The 15837-nt window shown below is 48.7% G+C and overlaps 1 protein-coding gene across 4 annotated transcripts in view; it reads right to left on the bottom strand.

The window, feature by feature from the left end:
* The window catches only part of SLCO2A1 (solute carrier organic anion transporter family member 2A1), an 82235-nt gene that overhangs the window by 15633 nt on the left and 50765 nt on the right, over positions 1 to 15837 (bottom strand). For 3 of the 4 annotated variants that reach the window (XM_023528799.1, XM_023528791.1, XM_011357364.2), the window contains exons 4-8: positions 5604 to 5831; positions 4630 to 4728; positions 3067 to 3203; positions 1198 to 1273; positions 498 to 662 (exon numbers count right to left, since the gene is read on the bottom strand). In XM_023528799.1, coding sequence (XP_023384567.1) covers positions 498 to 662; positions 1198 to 1273; positions 3067 to 3203; positions 4630 to 4728; positions 5604 to 5831 — 705 coding nt within the window. The remainder of the gene's footprint in view (positions 1 to 497; positions 663 to 1197; positions 1274 to 3066; positions 3204 to 4629; positions 4729 to 5603; positions 5832 to 15837) is intronic. The other variant, XM_023528868.1, reaches the window with a different exon arrangement.

The raw sequence follows: 15837 nt of genomic DNA, 5'->3' as shown, positions 1-15837 counted from the left end.
ACTCTGCTTTCATTGGTGGAGGGTGGGGCCTGGGCATCTGTATTTTTTAAAGCTCTCCAGAAGAGTCTAAAGTACAGCCAGGGGTGAGAATCACTGGGCCACAGACTCCTTGCCCAAGCAATGTATTCAAGTCCTTGAGAAGAGGGAACAGAACCAGGAGGCATTTTACCTAATTTCAAATTCAATCCTCTCTCTTTCCTCTGTTGCCCCTGATGACATTAGGGCTTTGGGGAGGCTGTCAAGCTTCCAGCTCCTCTAATGGGGAGGAAAGCAGCTCCTAGCTTCTGCCCATTCCTGCCTGGAATAATAGAAGCCCCAGAAATCTGCCAAGAACATTCTAGATTTCCAACTAGGAAAACTGTCCCTAAAATTCTTTCCCCTGGGCAAGTCCTCCTCTGTCTCCCATCTGTGTTCAGTCTGCCCTCGCTCGTCCCTGGATGGGCAGCAGAAGGTTCCCAGTTGCTCCCTCCAGTTTCTGCAGCACCCCTAGGACTCACCGATGAGGAAGTTGGCATAGGCTGCGGAGGTGCCATACTGCTTCTCCAGGAACTTGTTGAGGAATGTGGAGAGGCCAGCGATGACCGAGGAGAAGGTGCACTGAGCCAGGACCACCAGCATGAAGAGTGGGTTCATCAGGAGCTTCAGGAAGATGCGGGGAAACCCTGCAAACAGGTGGCCGTCAGGGGCCAGGTCTTTGAGGGTGGCAGTCATCATGGGGTACTGTGAGACTGGCTACTGCCCTTCCTTCTCCTTCCTCAGGGCAGAATCTGAGGCACCACGGTGTTCAGTGGGCAGTCCAGGGACACACAGCCACCCGGCCCCCCACTCAACATGTTTATGGGCTAAAGGAAAAGAGAATGTGCCTGGAAAAATCAGGTGGAGGGTGGCTAGAAATAAGTCTAGCAGTGGGAACATTGTCCTCACATGCTAGCCACCTCCACGAGAAGGCAGGAGAGAGAAGAACACAGGGGCCAAATTATCAGGGTGGGGTTGACTCTGCTTGAATTTGAGTCACTTGGAACACACAAAGAAGCAGTCACCAGGACCCCTGGAAGAATTCTCTCTGAGAGATAGACCAATTATAGACCACCTGCTCTTATTGCCCGTTACCACATGCAGCGATGGGTTTGGGTACCCCCTGATTCTCTCCCTTCCCGAAGCCAGCCCACTCAGGGCTTTGTTGGGCTTATCAGTTACGTTTAATGAAATCCACCAGGGAGCCTCTTGGCTTGACCTCCTTCATCTTCCTTGCCTCGTCAGTGATGGCAGACCTCTGGAGGAAGCAAAAGAGGTAAGTGTTAATAGCCTAGGCTCCTTGCGGCTGCCTTTCTTATGCCCTTGACCCTTCTGGTCTCAGTGACTCAGGACTGGGCAGCAGTGAGCTGCCCCAGTGGTGAGTAGCGAGGTGTCCAAAGACTGCTCTCTTGAAGCCAACACCACCTGCATGTCAGTGAGCCTGGTGCTTTGGCTGCTGATTAGAACTCACACATACTGATGCCTCCCAAGATACTTCTGGGCACATTATTTCAGGTCTAACTTTCCCATGGCTGATGCCAAAAGGTGTCTGACTGGATCTCACCCCTTGCCTGTCTGTGATGGCTACACTTCTTCCTCGTCCTCGGATTTCAGGGGCCTCTGGCTTCTGGGACACTCTAGTCTAGAATGACCTCTGTTTCCAGCTCTCTCTTTCTCCTCTATGGAGTCTCTGCTTCCTTCTGGGCTCAAAGTTGAGTCTCACTCAAGGCTCTGTCTGGCCCTTTGCTGCACTTTCCATGAATAACACCTCAGTGAACTCTCAGTCTCTTCTGAACTTGTCAGCTGCAGCTCTGAACCACCCGAGCTCTGACACTGTCAAGATCCTCCAGAGGAACCCATAGCCAGGCACAGAAGCTCCCATTCACTGAGCACTTTCTCCATGTTGGGCACGATGCCTAGCGTTCCACATGCATTGTCTCATTCCTTACAACCTCCTTCCGAGATACATACTCTATCTCCAGCATTTTAAAGGAGAGGAAACTTAGGGACAAAGAAACTTGCCTAAGATCACTCATCTAGTTTACAAGTAGCAGAACTGTATTCAAACTCAGGTTTGCTTGACCCCCAAACCCCTATGATGTATTGCCAAACTCTTTAATTTTCCCTCAAGACAAGCCCAGACTCTCCTACCCCATCCCTCCTCCCATCGCTGGGCCGAGATCTCACGTACCTTGTTGCTGAACATCTAGCTCTGTCTCTGACTCAAAACTCTGGCGCTAACTGTGGCCCTTCTTCTCCTCGAATCTGGCTCACTGCTGAGTCCTTCTCGGCACCCTCTCCAAGAATGTCTGTCCCAGCCCTTGCCTCAGCTGTCGCTGCCCTGGCCCTCAGCTGCTTTCCGCATCTCTACTCTGGCCTCTTCTGATTTCCAGTCTTCCCTCCTTCCTGACTCCCCATCCTCAGCCTAGCTGCCATGCTGCCACCTGAGTGCGTGGTCACCCTGTCACCGCGGCACCCCAGAACTTCATGGGATCAGAACGAGTTTTAGACCTGTCAGCCTAACATCAAAGCCTCCATGCAGACTTCTCTTCACTGTTTTCCGTTCTCATCCTTCCCTGATTTCTTTCCCCAACAGAAACGACTGGAAGATGTGTGGAAGGTCAGTCTGCTCAAAATATACTCTGCTCTCAGCCCACCCCACACTCTTCAGCACGAGGACCCCCTCACTCAGTGCTTCAGGCTCAGGCACAGGAGGCCCCATGAAATGCAGAAGCCAACTGTGCCAGGTCACATTTTTGGCTTTTATTGGATCTTCACTTTTTCTCCCAACTTAAATGAACTCAGTGTTTATGGAACTACATTCCCTGGATGCTAACATGAAAAGGGAGCACTGATGAGACACCATCTTTTGGAAATTCACCAGCTCTCTCACTTCTCCAAGCCTCTGAGAAGTCCTGCATCAGGAGACTCGTGTAGATTTCACCCAGAGTTTGCTTAACTTGCTGCAGCTTCTCAGCTCTGTTTATTTTCTATGTTTACCTCCCTTTCTTAAACCTCTATAGGTAGAGTCACAGGCTCTCAGAACCTTACCTCCACTTCTCTGGACATTGTGCGAGGAAAGAAGAAAAAGGGGAAAGAGGTGAGAACCAAGAAAGCGGAGGAAATGATCAGGCCCAGCCACCAGGCTCCAATCCATCGTGGGTCTCCAGGGCTCAAGTTAACTAAGGCTGAAGAGAAAGCAAAGGACACAAATGTTTGTTGGATGAATGCATAATCTTACCTTATAAGAAAGAGACTCTCTGATCAGGGGGACATTGTCCCCTTGATGGAGAAGAGGTAAAGCTATGAGCTAGAACCTTGGTCAAGACGACATTCCCTATCCAGGCCGTTCTGGTCTCCCCAGGGAATAGAGGCCACGGTGCATGAAGCAGAGCACCAGAGAATCCCTGGGCTGAAGAGATCAGAACCTTGGCCTCACCTTATTTTATTCCCAATCTTTGATAATGACTCTCTCAAAGCTTCCCATGGGTTAGACACTAGACCACATATTTACATCTATTATCCTGCTGGGTTCTCCAAACAGGTCTATGAGGTAGAAGCTATGTCCATTCACCTCCAACCAATCAGGAAATAGGATCATAGAGGTTAACCTTGTCTTTATCCAAGGTTAAGGCTAGTAAGCGCCATTTTATTGGTCAGTTTTAAGCCTACGCCTTCCTAGTACCCAAATCTGCACTCTTAACCCCTGAATGCTACTGCCTCCCAACTGTATTGATCCCTAAGAAAGGAAGCCTCTACTCATTAGGAGCCCGAGGAAACAGCCATCAACAGATTGGGCTGCCTGGTCTACGAAGGAGATGCTTTCTCCTAGCGAGTCTCTCATTGGCATCTAGGAGTCTGCCATTGTGTTTCTCTTTGTAAAGAAACTACATGGGCAGGCAGGGAGGAAGAAAGCAGCAGAATGGCCCTTAGCCAAACAGTGACAGGCATCCCTGGGTACTGTTCCCGGTGGACTGGAAGCTCAGTTAATAGTCTCTTTGGGCAACTAAGAGCTAGGAACCAATGCAGGAAGTGCCATGACAGGGCAAAGATGACTTGACCCTGGGACAGAAATCTCCCCCTGGCTTTCCCCTTTTGTTTGAAGTACAGACAGATGACACGGTGCAGATGACATTATGGTCTGATGTCTTGGGGACAGGAGTCTGTGGGTTCTGGCAGCACGGTTAGGTTTAACACCTGCTCAAACTCTTTGTGAGATGGGTAGGCTCTGATCTGTGTGCCAGGCACGGGTAGGGGTGTTATGCCTGAGGATCTGCCTCAGATTTGCCTTCAAGCCACAACTTCTGGCTGATGGGAATGGTTTTTAATACCACCACCAGGATGGGCAGTGGTGGTGGCCCACTGAAAACTTCCTGAGGGCGGAAAGTGTATTTTCTTTTGCAGCATACCCCTCAGAGCATCTAGCACGGCCCCTGCTGAGAGGAGGTGCTCGGTGTCTGCTTCTGGCTTTCTGAGGGACTTCACTGAGGAGTGAGCAAGGTGGCAGTGAGCCTTTGCAGCTGAAGCTTTCATTCTCTGCCCTGACTTGCTGGGGGATAGGGGCGGCTGCTTCACGGAACTGGTGATGGGATGGGAGTCCCCGCACACACTCACCTGTGTCTACCCTGCCGTAGTCCACAAAGACCCGCAGCATGGCAGAGCCCAGCAGGTACCCGAAGGCCGGCCCAAACACGGAGATGGCAAATAAGATGGCTGGAAAGAGGAGCAGGGAAAGGAGGCTGAGGGGGATTGAGAGGGTGTGGTGGCCCCAGGCTCCTTCCCTAGCTGAGGGATTCCTGAGTTGTCACCCCATCTGTCTCCAGACTCTGACAAGTCTATACTGGTGGCATTTCCCACAGAAAAGGCCAGAACAACTCAAGATCCTAAGATGTGCAGAACTAAAGCTGTTTCTCCTCCAGCAAGCTGTCAGAGAGATCTACTTGCCAGGAAGGAAACGGCCTCCCCAGCATTTAAAGATGCCAGTCTGGGGCTGTGTAGGTGGGTGAAGCTCCCTGTGGGGACAATGTTGGTGGCCCTGTCAGGGTCCTGGGGGGCCACAGAGCCAGTGAGTGTAATATGTCCAGTCTGAGGTGTGAGCCCTGAAGATGCTCAGTGTGGCTTATTCTAAGGGAAGGATGTGGGCAGTCAGATAATTACCTGCCTTTTACTTTGCTTGTGCCTATCTGAGGCCAAGCCATCCCTAAGCGGATGGCTCAGGAAGACATGTGTGCCCTGGTCTGTGCCTAGAGAACAGGACAGTCCCAGTAGCTACCGCTGGTCAAGCAGCTCTCCCGTGCCCTGCACGGGGCTAAGTGGTTACATACATGACCTCACTGCTAGCCTCACTCTGCAGGTGAGGAGCCTGGGGCCCTGGGGCTCAGTTATTCGCCCAAGATCTTGCAGCTGGTAGGTAATAGAGCTGGCCTTCAGCTCAGGTCTGTCTGATCTGCAAACCTCTGCCCTCATTTGCTGTGTTGTGGGGCAAAGAGGGTTAGATCTTGATTCAGCCTCTCAGGGCCTGAGCAGGTGTCACGTCAGGTCCCAGAGAGGACTCCCTCTCTGCAGCCCTCTTCAAGCCTGTGACTCACAGATGTACAGGGGCGAGTTGTTGGGCTCCGAGAAGTCATCCACGTAGGAGATCCCAAATGGCTGAATGGGCACTGTCCCGATGCCTGCCAGCAGCTGCGCGACCACCATGAGACCCCACATGCTGCTGGTCTCCTTCCGGGTGTCCTGGGCGGAGCTGTGGCACTTACTGGGGGGCAGGTCCTGCCAATGCTTCCGACAGAGATCAGCTTGAAAGAGGCTGCTGTTCCCTGCAATGAAAGTGCACGCTGGTCACCACCACCGTGGTCTCCTGGTTCTATCAGCTGGCCTCCGAACCCGGCCTTTCTCCCAGGCCTTTTGGGAGTGAATCTAGAAACAAAGGTGAGAGAAAGGTGAGAGGTCGGGCTCCCTTCTACAGGAGCAGCCCTTCTCAGATGGAAAAGGTCTCTTACTCGCATGAGAACCCATTCTTTCTTCTCTATGGGTTTAGGCAGGGAGCTGGGCATGCAGGGATCAATACCTTTATTTCTGGAGGAGAGGGTCACCCAGCTGAAAAATGGGGGATGCAAGATCAAAACCCAAGCTTGTTGGCCTTCAGTGCCCTGTGCTCGGTCTCAGGCTTGGATCTCTAGAGTATGGTTCTCTTTAGTAGGACCGAGGTCATTCTGTCCTACAGAAGACAGTGGCATCCCTGGCCTTGGATTCGTCTCTCCTGGGTCATGACTTACAGAGTCCTCCCTCATGGAGGAACACTGTATCACACCAGAAAGCCTACTGCCAAAGGCATTTAACGTCCTTATGAAACGTGAGCAGCTCCCAGGAATCATAGAACTTGAGAAATTGGAAAGGACTTTGAGATACCTCTAGTGCAACTCCTGTTGTTACAGATGGGGAGCTGAGGCTGCACTCGAAGGAGCCAGACTGCACCTTGACACCCTCTGTGAGGGTCCCAGAGACTCTCCATGAGGCCTGTGGGCACCATGCTGCCAGTGGAAACCACTGGCATCATTGATCTCACTCTGCGGGTTTGTTCAATTAGCACTAATAGGATTCAGTTTAATTCTTATTCGTAGTGCTCCCAGAGAGGGTATAGCCCCGAGCAAGAGGGGGCCCAAAATCCCAGAGAGAGGAAAACTGAGGGCTGTGAACTAGGTCTGCCCCTCACAGGGGACTCTTCCCAGTGCTGCTGAGCTCGGGGCTGCCCTGGATGGTGGGGCCACAGAGGAGCCTGCCCTCCTCCTGGTCCCCTCCCTCGCCCCAGGCACACACGCTTCGTCCAGCCCGGCCCCACTGTCACCTGTCCTCTATACTAGTGTTTGTGTAGGACAAGTTGGAAAACTGCTGGCCTAGAGGGTTCCCCACTGACCAGGGAGGCCTGTTCCAGGAAAAGCGAAGGGGGCCAAGATGTCGGTTTGGTCAAGGTCATCCAGACCTGACACCAGCTATGTGCAGAGAATGGAACACCCAGGAGAGCGACCAGTCCCTGGACTTTGTTTAGTGTCCCCATGCACCTTCCTCCTGTCATCCCATAGCCATCATCGTACTTTCAATGTAGAATTCCAGTAGAGAGTGGTCCAACCTCATGGTGAAAGAAGAGATAGCATCTTAGAATTAGGGTGGGGATGTAGCCTCATTAGCATGGAAGGACAGCTGTGACATCCTGTAGGTTTAAAAAAATAACTAGTGGTGTGGAGAAGAGTCCGATCCCTAATTTAGAGGACTTATGGGGACTAATTGAATATGCAGAGAAAAATTTGGGAAGACTGGCTCCCTCCAGGTCATAGGATTGTGGTGATCTTTGTATGTGTGTTTGCCTCTGTATTTCCTAATTTTTCTATAATGAACACAAGATAATTTTGAAATAAAGCAACAGTAAGAGCTTTTAAATTAAAAACATTTTCATGAATAAATACAGCCAAAATTTAACAATGTCTCTCTCAGTTTTTGTGTCTTTGTTCCATTACCATCGCCCTTCTTTCTGGCCTAGGCCCTAGGCCTGCAAAGGTTTGCATTACACCAGGGCTGTGTTTCTCTGTCCACCCCTCTCCCACACCTCCTCTCCTCTGTGGGGTGTTGAGCCTTTCTCCAATTTACAGCTTATACTGTAGCAACCCCAGTTCCAGTGCCAGGATTTTCAAACTTCCATTTGTTGTACCAGCAGACACTGCTGAGGCTGTGACGTACATTGTCTCCCGCTTCCAGAGGTTACTGATCTACCTAAGTGGCTGGTTTGGGGCAGAGCTGGCATTAGAACACGCATGTGATTGACTCAAAGTCCACACTGAAGTCAAGTCTGAAATGGCAGCTGGGAAAAGACACAATATACATTTTGCGGGGATGGAGGATCTGGGCCTGGGGAGATTCCCCTATCCCTAGCTACAATCAAAGGCATGGGCTGTCTGAGCTTGGTAGGTGGCTGGGACCTTACACCTACTTCCTCCCAGCAGAGGTGTCCTAGCTGCCAGGAGCGGTGCTGAAATCTGAGACAATGAGATGAAACAAGCACAACAGAGGGAATCAAAAAATTGGTTTTAGTGAAATAAGCCAGACACGGAAAGATGAATACTGTATGATCTCACTTACATGTGGAATCTAAAATGGTCAAACTCACGCAAGCAACGAATGGAATGGTGATTGCCAAGGGCTGGGGGTGGGGAGGGGAAATGAGGAGGTAATGGTCAAAGGCTATAAAGTTTCAGGAATGCAAAGTAAATAAGTCCTGGAGATCTACTTTATAGCATAGTGCCTACAGCTAACGATATTGCATCATATACTTAAAATTTGCTAAGAGGATAGATCTTATGTTAACTGTTCTTTACCCCCCTCACACACATACATACCCGCTACACACACACAGTAAAAGGGGGTGGGAGGAAATTTTGGGGGGTAATAGATATGTCCATTGATGGTGGTGATGGTTTCAGGGGTATATACTTATCCCCAAGCTCATTGAATTGTATGAATTAAATATGTATAGTTTTTGACATACGAATCATACCTCAATAAAGTAGTTTAAAAAGAAAAGAAAAAAACTGGTTTTGGTCCTAGGTAGCTATGTGAACTTGAGCAAGTTTCTAAACCTTTCTGAGCCTCAGTTTCCCTTGAGGTGGAGACCATAAGTTGGCGGCTGGATAGGAAAACTCCCTATGGGTAACTAAGGAGCTGGAAGGCTGTGGTTCCAGAAGAGGGTGCAGGCATGAAAAGCAGGACCCTGCCAGTCGGTCAGCAGGTCTGACGGCTATGCCTGCCCTCTTGAAGGAAGGCTGGTGGGGCTCAGTAATGCTGCAAGGGTCTAATTCTCAGGGCAGTCACAAAACTTCCACCAATACTGACTCGTGTCCACCACCCAGAAATTGGAGTGTGGTGCTGGCCAACTCATGTGGATTCCCTTGCCAAGGGCAGGCAAGGCCAGCAGGTATTGGAAGGGCTAGACTAGGAACCTGTGACTTGGATTCTAGTACTGAATCATGACTCCCTATATCAATGACCTTGACTTTAAAAGAGGAGTCCAGCGAAAGGTTAGCACTGCAGAGGGTGGGAAGCTGCTGGAAGGCCTGGCAAGCGGAGTGTCATCCTCACTGCTCACTCCTGGCCCTCAGTGTGGCAGCCACACGAGATATACTGGGAAGATGAGTGTTTACATGCTGTGGGCTGTGCTAGTCTTTAGAAAAAGTGACGAGTGAGTACCAACATCAAATGGGCGTGTTCAGGAATGAAGGCCGAGCAGGCTGCCAGGCCTGTTAAACCCCGATGACCCACACTGCTAACTGACTAAATACAGCTGTGCAGTCACTCGAACAGATCGGTACATGCTTCTCTGCTCACTTCCCTGGGCCAACTTTGTCTGAGCTGAGCTATTTCTAAAGAACCCATAAATACAAGGGCTGTTACCAAGTTTTCAAATGTCATTTCTTTTCAGAAGACTTAAATAAATTTTGAGTATATTTGGAATATACTCAAATGAGAAAAGTTTAAAGTTCCCTAAAACCGTGGGCTGTTGTCACTTGCAAATATACTTGGTCGAGCCGCCTGTCTGTCTCGTCTGTCTAGGTGTGACAGCACCTTCCTCTTGCATGTTGTCTTGCAGGCTATGGCAGAGCTAGGTCTATGTTAGGCATAAGAGTGGTTTAAAGATCATCTGAAGACAAAAAGTAGAGCAAAGAATTAGCCCCCGTCCCCAGTTCAGCCATTTAAGGACCATACCCAAGACTGTCAGTTGCCGTGTGGACCATGCCTGCTTCATTGGGGAAAAAGCTTTGATGCTGAGCTCTGAAAAGACAACTGGACCACATTTTGTTCATTCTCAGTTGTTCAGTTATTTGGTCAATAGTGACTGTAGGCAGGCGCTCTGCGGGGGTAGGACACATGGAAGTGACTGAGACAGGCACAGGTGCTGCCCTTATGAACATTTTGGTCTACTGTGGTACATAGATCATCCAAGAAGCAGCCACGATATTGCCTGGTCCAATCAAAACCACAATGAGATATCACTTCACACCCATCAGGATGGTTATTACCAAAAAACAGAACACAAGTGTTGGGTAAGATGTGGAGAAATTAGAACCGTTGTACATTGCTGGTAGCAATGTAAAATGGTGCAGCCACTGTGGAAAACAGTATGGCAGTTCCTCAAAAAAATTAAAAAGTAGACTTACCGTATGATCCAGCATTTACACTTCTGGGCATATGCCCGAAAGAATTGAAAGCAGGGACTCGAGCAGATATTTGTGCACCAGTGTTCACAGCAGGATTGTTCACAATAGGCAAAAGATGGGAACAACCCAAATATCCACCAACAAACAAATGAATAAACCAAATATGATATATACATACAATGAAATATTGTTGAGCCTTAAAAAGGAAGGCAATTATGACACCTGCTACATACAAAGTAGATGAACCTTGAAGACATTACACTAATTGAAATAAGCCAGACACAAAAGTACAAACACTGCATGATTCCACTTATATGAGAATAGACAAATTCATAGAGACAGAAAGTAGAATGGAGGTTTCTGGTGGAGGGGGTGGGTGGTGTGGAGTGAAGAGTTAGTATTTAATGGGTACGGTTTCAGTTGGGAAAGATGAAGTTCTAGAGATGGCCGGTGAGGACAGTTGTACAACAGTGTGAATGTACTTAATGTCACTGAACTGTACACTTAAAATGATTAAAATGGTAAATTTCATGTTATGTATATTTTATCACAATTTAAATAACAGCTGGTACACACTGAGTTGGGAGAGGACAGGGTGTCAGGGAGCACATGGGAGAGGCAGCGACCCAGTGTTGCTGGGAGGAAGATTTGGGAAAAGATTCCTGGAGGAAATGGCCTTGGAGCTGAGAATAATCAACGGAAGTAGACAGAAGATCTGTGTTGAGGAGGAGAGAGGAACAGCATGAGGAGGGACTCGGAGGTGTGGGAACACCCTCCACAACACAAAATGAGGCTCAGTGTGGTTGGCGTGCAGTACAACCGGGTGAGGCATGGCCCCTCCTGGAGGGCCTGCATGTCCTGGGAAGGGGCCTGGATTGTATCCTAAGGATGACAGTGAAGATTATGGCGGGAGGCAGCACAGTAAATACACTGGAGAGATTAAGACCAGTTTTCAAGGTCTGTGTGCAAGGAATAGAATTGACCCAGTCAAGAGACGTTTCAGTGGTAAAACAGGTGAGGCTACGCATTGCATGAGCAGCTGGGAGCGCTGGCCAGCTCACCGTCCGTGTGGATGGTGATGCAGAGTCCAGAGGGTTGTATGTAAGGTGATGTGTGTTTAATATTCACAAGGCCAGGCTTGTCCTAGGAGAATGGGCGATTGAGAATCAAAGGAGCAAAGAATAAGTGTTGCTTTGAAGACTTCTAGTTCTTGATTTTGCTGATTCTCATTACTAAATTCACAGAACACTGTTGCTGGCTTGGCTGGCTAAATTATTTTTTGTGGGACACTTAATGGTCATCAAACATTGTGAAAATGTCAACTGAAGCTTTTTAAGTCTTTACATAGCATGTTTAGGGTACACCGATGCCACAAAAACTCTCATGAAATTTCACCTGATGAAGGATCCAGGAGGCCAGTCTTTCTGGGGATTGTTTAACTGTCGATTTACTTTTAAAATGTCAGATTACATGTCAGAAACTGCCTTTATTAAAAAAGTGTATTTTAAAAAATAATCAATTGGCCCCAATTAAATTCAAGTCTACTGAGTTTCTCTTTGGCTATTCTGTGTTCCAGATTGACTCAAGGTCTCCCAACTAACTCTTTTCCATGCGCCAGCCTGAATGGGGCCACATCCATCCCAGATCAGGCTCTGACATTGTGAAAGGGAAAGAACAGTTAAATCTACCTGCAGAGGGCATGCTCGATGTGAGGACAGCTACAAGCCTAACATGGAGATATTGCGGGTTCGGTTCAAGATCATTGCAATGAAGTGAGTATGGCAATAAAGCTAACTGTAATCTTTTTGCCAGTGGGGGGTTTTGCCTTTGATTAGCAAAAAAAAAAAAAAAAAAAAAGCAACATCTCTGAAGCTCAATAAAGCAAAGTGCTATGAAACAAGTTATGCCTGTATTTATGTCAGAGAGGCTTCCCAAGAACTCATGCCTGGGACTCCTGCAGCGGGTGGCCATGGTCAGCTTACTCTGACAAGAGCAGAGTTTTCTAGAATTTGGACCACTAATGAGGCTCTTCTCTTAAAAATAAGAGGACAGAGAAAAGTGAGTCCAAGGGCTGGAAACAAGGTAAGGAAAAGACCTGTGTTGGGAGCATTTGGCAGAATTAGGGGGCTCGGCTTTCTTTGCTCCAATCCAGCCCTCTCCTCCCTAAAGCTGATTCCTTAGCTTCCTTCAGGAGCAGCCTCTCCCCATTTCTCAGCCAAGGCCCGGTACCCAGTTACTCTCTCCATTGACTTATGGAAGCACATCGCCCTTCTCCTCCAACCTGACCTTGCCATTGTGTCAAATCCCGTGGTAAGGTCAGAGAAATGCCCAGCTATTCCAGCCAGCACAGATTCCGAAGGCCGCCTGCCCACTCAAGGCCGCCTGCCTCCATCTTGGAGCAGCTTGGGAAAGGGAGGGAGGGGAGTTTATTTATCAGCTGGATGTCAGTCTGTTTCTCATGTTCCCCAAGGAAGATTTTTGGAAAGCTCAAGTTTATCAGAGCACGTCCTCCTCCATCCCCCAACACACACACAAGACACCAGAGGTCTGGCTGTGCCAGTTTTCACAAGGCTGTAAAATTCTAACTAGAAACAGGCCGGGACCTCTTTCCTCCTCCAGCACCACCCTAGCTGCACGTGAGTCAACTCTCTGACTCATCATCTCACAATTTAAATATGCAGAAATCCAGTTCTAATTGCTGGACCCTTCGGCAGATTCTAATTTCTGGACCCCTGAAAATTAAGGGACTCTGTGCAGGAAGGTTTGTTTCCCTAGAATGGAACCCATGGAGATGCAGCAGATCTGGGCAGACCACAGTCTGGCCACACCACCGTTCAGGGACACACGTTCCAGGTGTGGCCAGGCTGAGACTGGCTAGAAGGCTGTCAAGGGCATAATAAAACGCCTCGGCACAAAGTTTCAGAGCTGGGGCTGAGAGAGGACCCAAGAAGGGTCAAGCAACACAGGAAGGCCATGGCAAGTTGGGCTTCCCTTCGATCAGCCATTCTCGTTATTCTGGTAGAGAAACAGGAGGGCAGAAGAGAGTTCTTCGAGCCACAGTTCTTGAGAACCACCCGTTACCTCCCCGCTCAGAAGGGGAAATGGCTCATGGGTGAGTAGGGCCAAATGAGGAGGAGGTTAACAAAACCCACACCAATGGCAACAATAGGGAAAGGTGGGGGTGCTTCCAGAGAATTTTCTGGAAGCATGGCCAAGGTGCCAAGCCCTTGGGCTATCAGCAAACTCCTGGAACCTCATTCAGAATGTTCTACTCTGAAGGACCTATTTCCTCATCTCTCTAAATTCGGCTGCTCCACAGTTTTTCCAGAAACTCTGGCAACTCCCACCAGCATGCCTGGAACAGGCTGTCCCAAACTTACTCATGATTTGAGATCTCAAAGTTGTTTGTAAAGTGGGTGTTTGGCACATCAGAAGCGGAGCTCCCAGTGATGTTCACCAAGCCTTACTAATCCATAATGCTCCTATAATAATATGTGTTCCATTCCAACTAGACTAAGCCTCCACTTACAAAATAATTTCTATGGGCATATGCATTCTGAGTTTCATTTTGAGAAAGTAAGATAACATAATTTTCTGTAGCAGCAGAAACCAACAGAGTCGGAATTGACAGCCTGGGTCACCTCATGGGGCTATGGAAGGAATTTACATTTTGAAGCCAAAAAGACCAGGTTCACATCTTGGTTCTACTGCTCACTGAACCTCAGTGTCTTAATCTCCAAAACAGATATGATAATATCTACTTTGCAATATTCTTAATAAGATGAAAAATAATGAGTATATTATAGCTTGGGTCATAGTGATTATACAATAAGATCAATTTTCATCCGAACAGGCCAGAAATTTTGAGAAATTTAAGTGAATAAGGGAGATGGCAGAACTCTGGAGATGGGCAATAAAGTCCAAGTTTTTAAGAACTTGGGGACTGGGTCCAGAAACTAGAGGCAAGGAAGATCAGTGCTGGCCACCAGCAATGGACGGATTGGAATAAATGAGTTCTGGGGCAAGTGGGTTGCTGGGAAGGGTTCCCATCTGCACAGACAAAGAGTGAGCTGGGGGTGGCAGCGGAAGGAGAGAGTTCCTTTGCTCCGCTCTCAAGACTGACTTTCCAAGACTATTTCTGAGGCTGACACGGAACACGCCATCCCGCACTGGCACCCTGGCACTGGAGGTGGCCGTGAGGAAAATGCCTATCTGTACTGAACAGTTCACGTGACCAATGAGCCAGGTATGAGAGGAAAAGTCCACTGTACACAGCACAATAAGGCTGGGTGTGACACTAATGGCAATGGGCTTCCTCACCCACACCCTGGCCCTGCACACGTGCCTGCACCCTGAGGAATTGCCAGCAGGCCAGAGAAGGAGGCATCACCTCTTCAGTACACCACCCAAACTGTTACTTAGTGGACAGAAGGGAAGGAAGACATACCTGAGTGAGCAGGATATGGCTCAGAGCCATAATATTTGAAAGATGTGTGCTTAACTCGCACACACCCCCCACCCCCACAATTGGGAGTGAAGCAGAACTTATTGTTCACAGATTTATTCAATAGGCTGATGAGACGCTCTTTGAAGAAAGAAAAAGCAATTAGCTGAGCCAACATGAGTTCATCAAGAGCCATTCATACCAAACCAACCTCATTTCCTTTGTTAAGGGGGCTCCCAGACCAGCAGGAAGCCATAACTCGGTGTTACTTGGCTGGAGGAAGCCTTTTGACAAAGCTTGTCATGATATCCTAGTAGACATGATGCGGACACGTGGCTGGAGAGTCCTCAGGGAGAACTGGCTCAAAGCGTGCCAGTCAGGAGTTGATGGGCCAGTGTGAGCTGGAAGGCGATGGCCCAAACTGTGTGCCACTCAACGCTGTTGTCACAGACTTGGGTGAAAGCAGGGAATAGCTGACTAATTTGTGAATGACACAAATGACATGAAGCTGGGAAGAATGACTAATAAGACAGTCCGAAAGCTGAAAATTCCAAATTAGACCTAAGGCTGTGAGAAAGAGCTCCAACCAAAGAGAAGGAATCTAATGGAGCCGGTTTGGGCTGCAGTACCAACGTGTCACAGAATGTGTGGTTTCTAAACCACAGAAATCTATTTCTCACAGTTCTGCAGGCTGGAAGTACAAGATTAGGGTGCCAGTGTGGTCGGATTCCGGTGAGAGCCTCTTGTGGGTGGCGGACTGCCAACTTCTTTTTGTATCCTCACACAGGAAGAGAGTCATTTGGTTCTCTGGCCTCTTATAAAGGCACTAATCTCATTCACCAAATCACCTCTCCAAGGTGTCACCTCAAAATACCATCATGTTGGTCCTGACTTCTCTTTGCTGTTTTTCCCCTTTTTAGATCTCTGAGCCTCATATCCTCTCTGATGGTGGCCAATCCAAACTCTGAATCCTGATAAGTCCTTTTGTTCTTGAGAGAAAAAAACCTGCTCCAGCTGCTCTCCCGTCTCCTGATAGGTAGCTAACTGCCCAAATGTGTCTGGTGGTTCGCATTTCAAGCCCTTGGACCACAGGAAGGGTCTGGGCCTAGAGAGCAGCCTCAGCTCTACCAAGTGTGACAAGGAGACCAGAAAGTTCCTCCCTGTGTCTCCTAGGAA

The sequence above is a fragment of the Pteropus vampyrus genome, unplaced genomic scaffold (assembly GCF_000151845.1).
Source record: "Pteropus vampyrus isolate Shadow unplaced genomic scaffold, Pvam_2.0 Scaffold1, whole genome shotgun sequence".
Classification (NCBI taxonomy): domain Eukaryota; kingdom Metazoa; phylum Chordata; class Mammalia; order Chiroptera; family Pteropodidae; genus Pteropus; species Pteropus vampyrus.
Note: the sequence above shows the minus strand (reverse complement) of the source record. Positions and strands in the feature narration are given on the sequence as shown.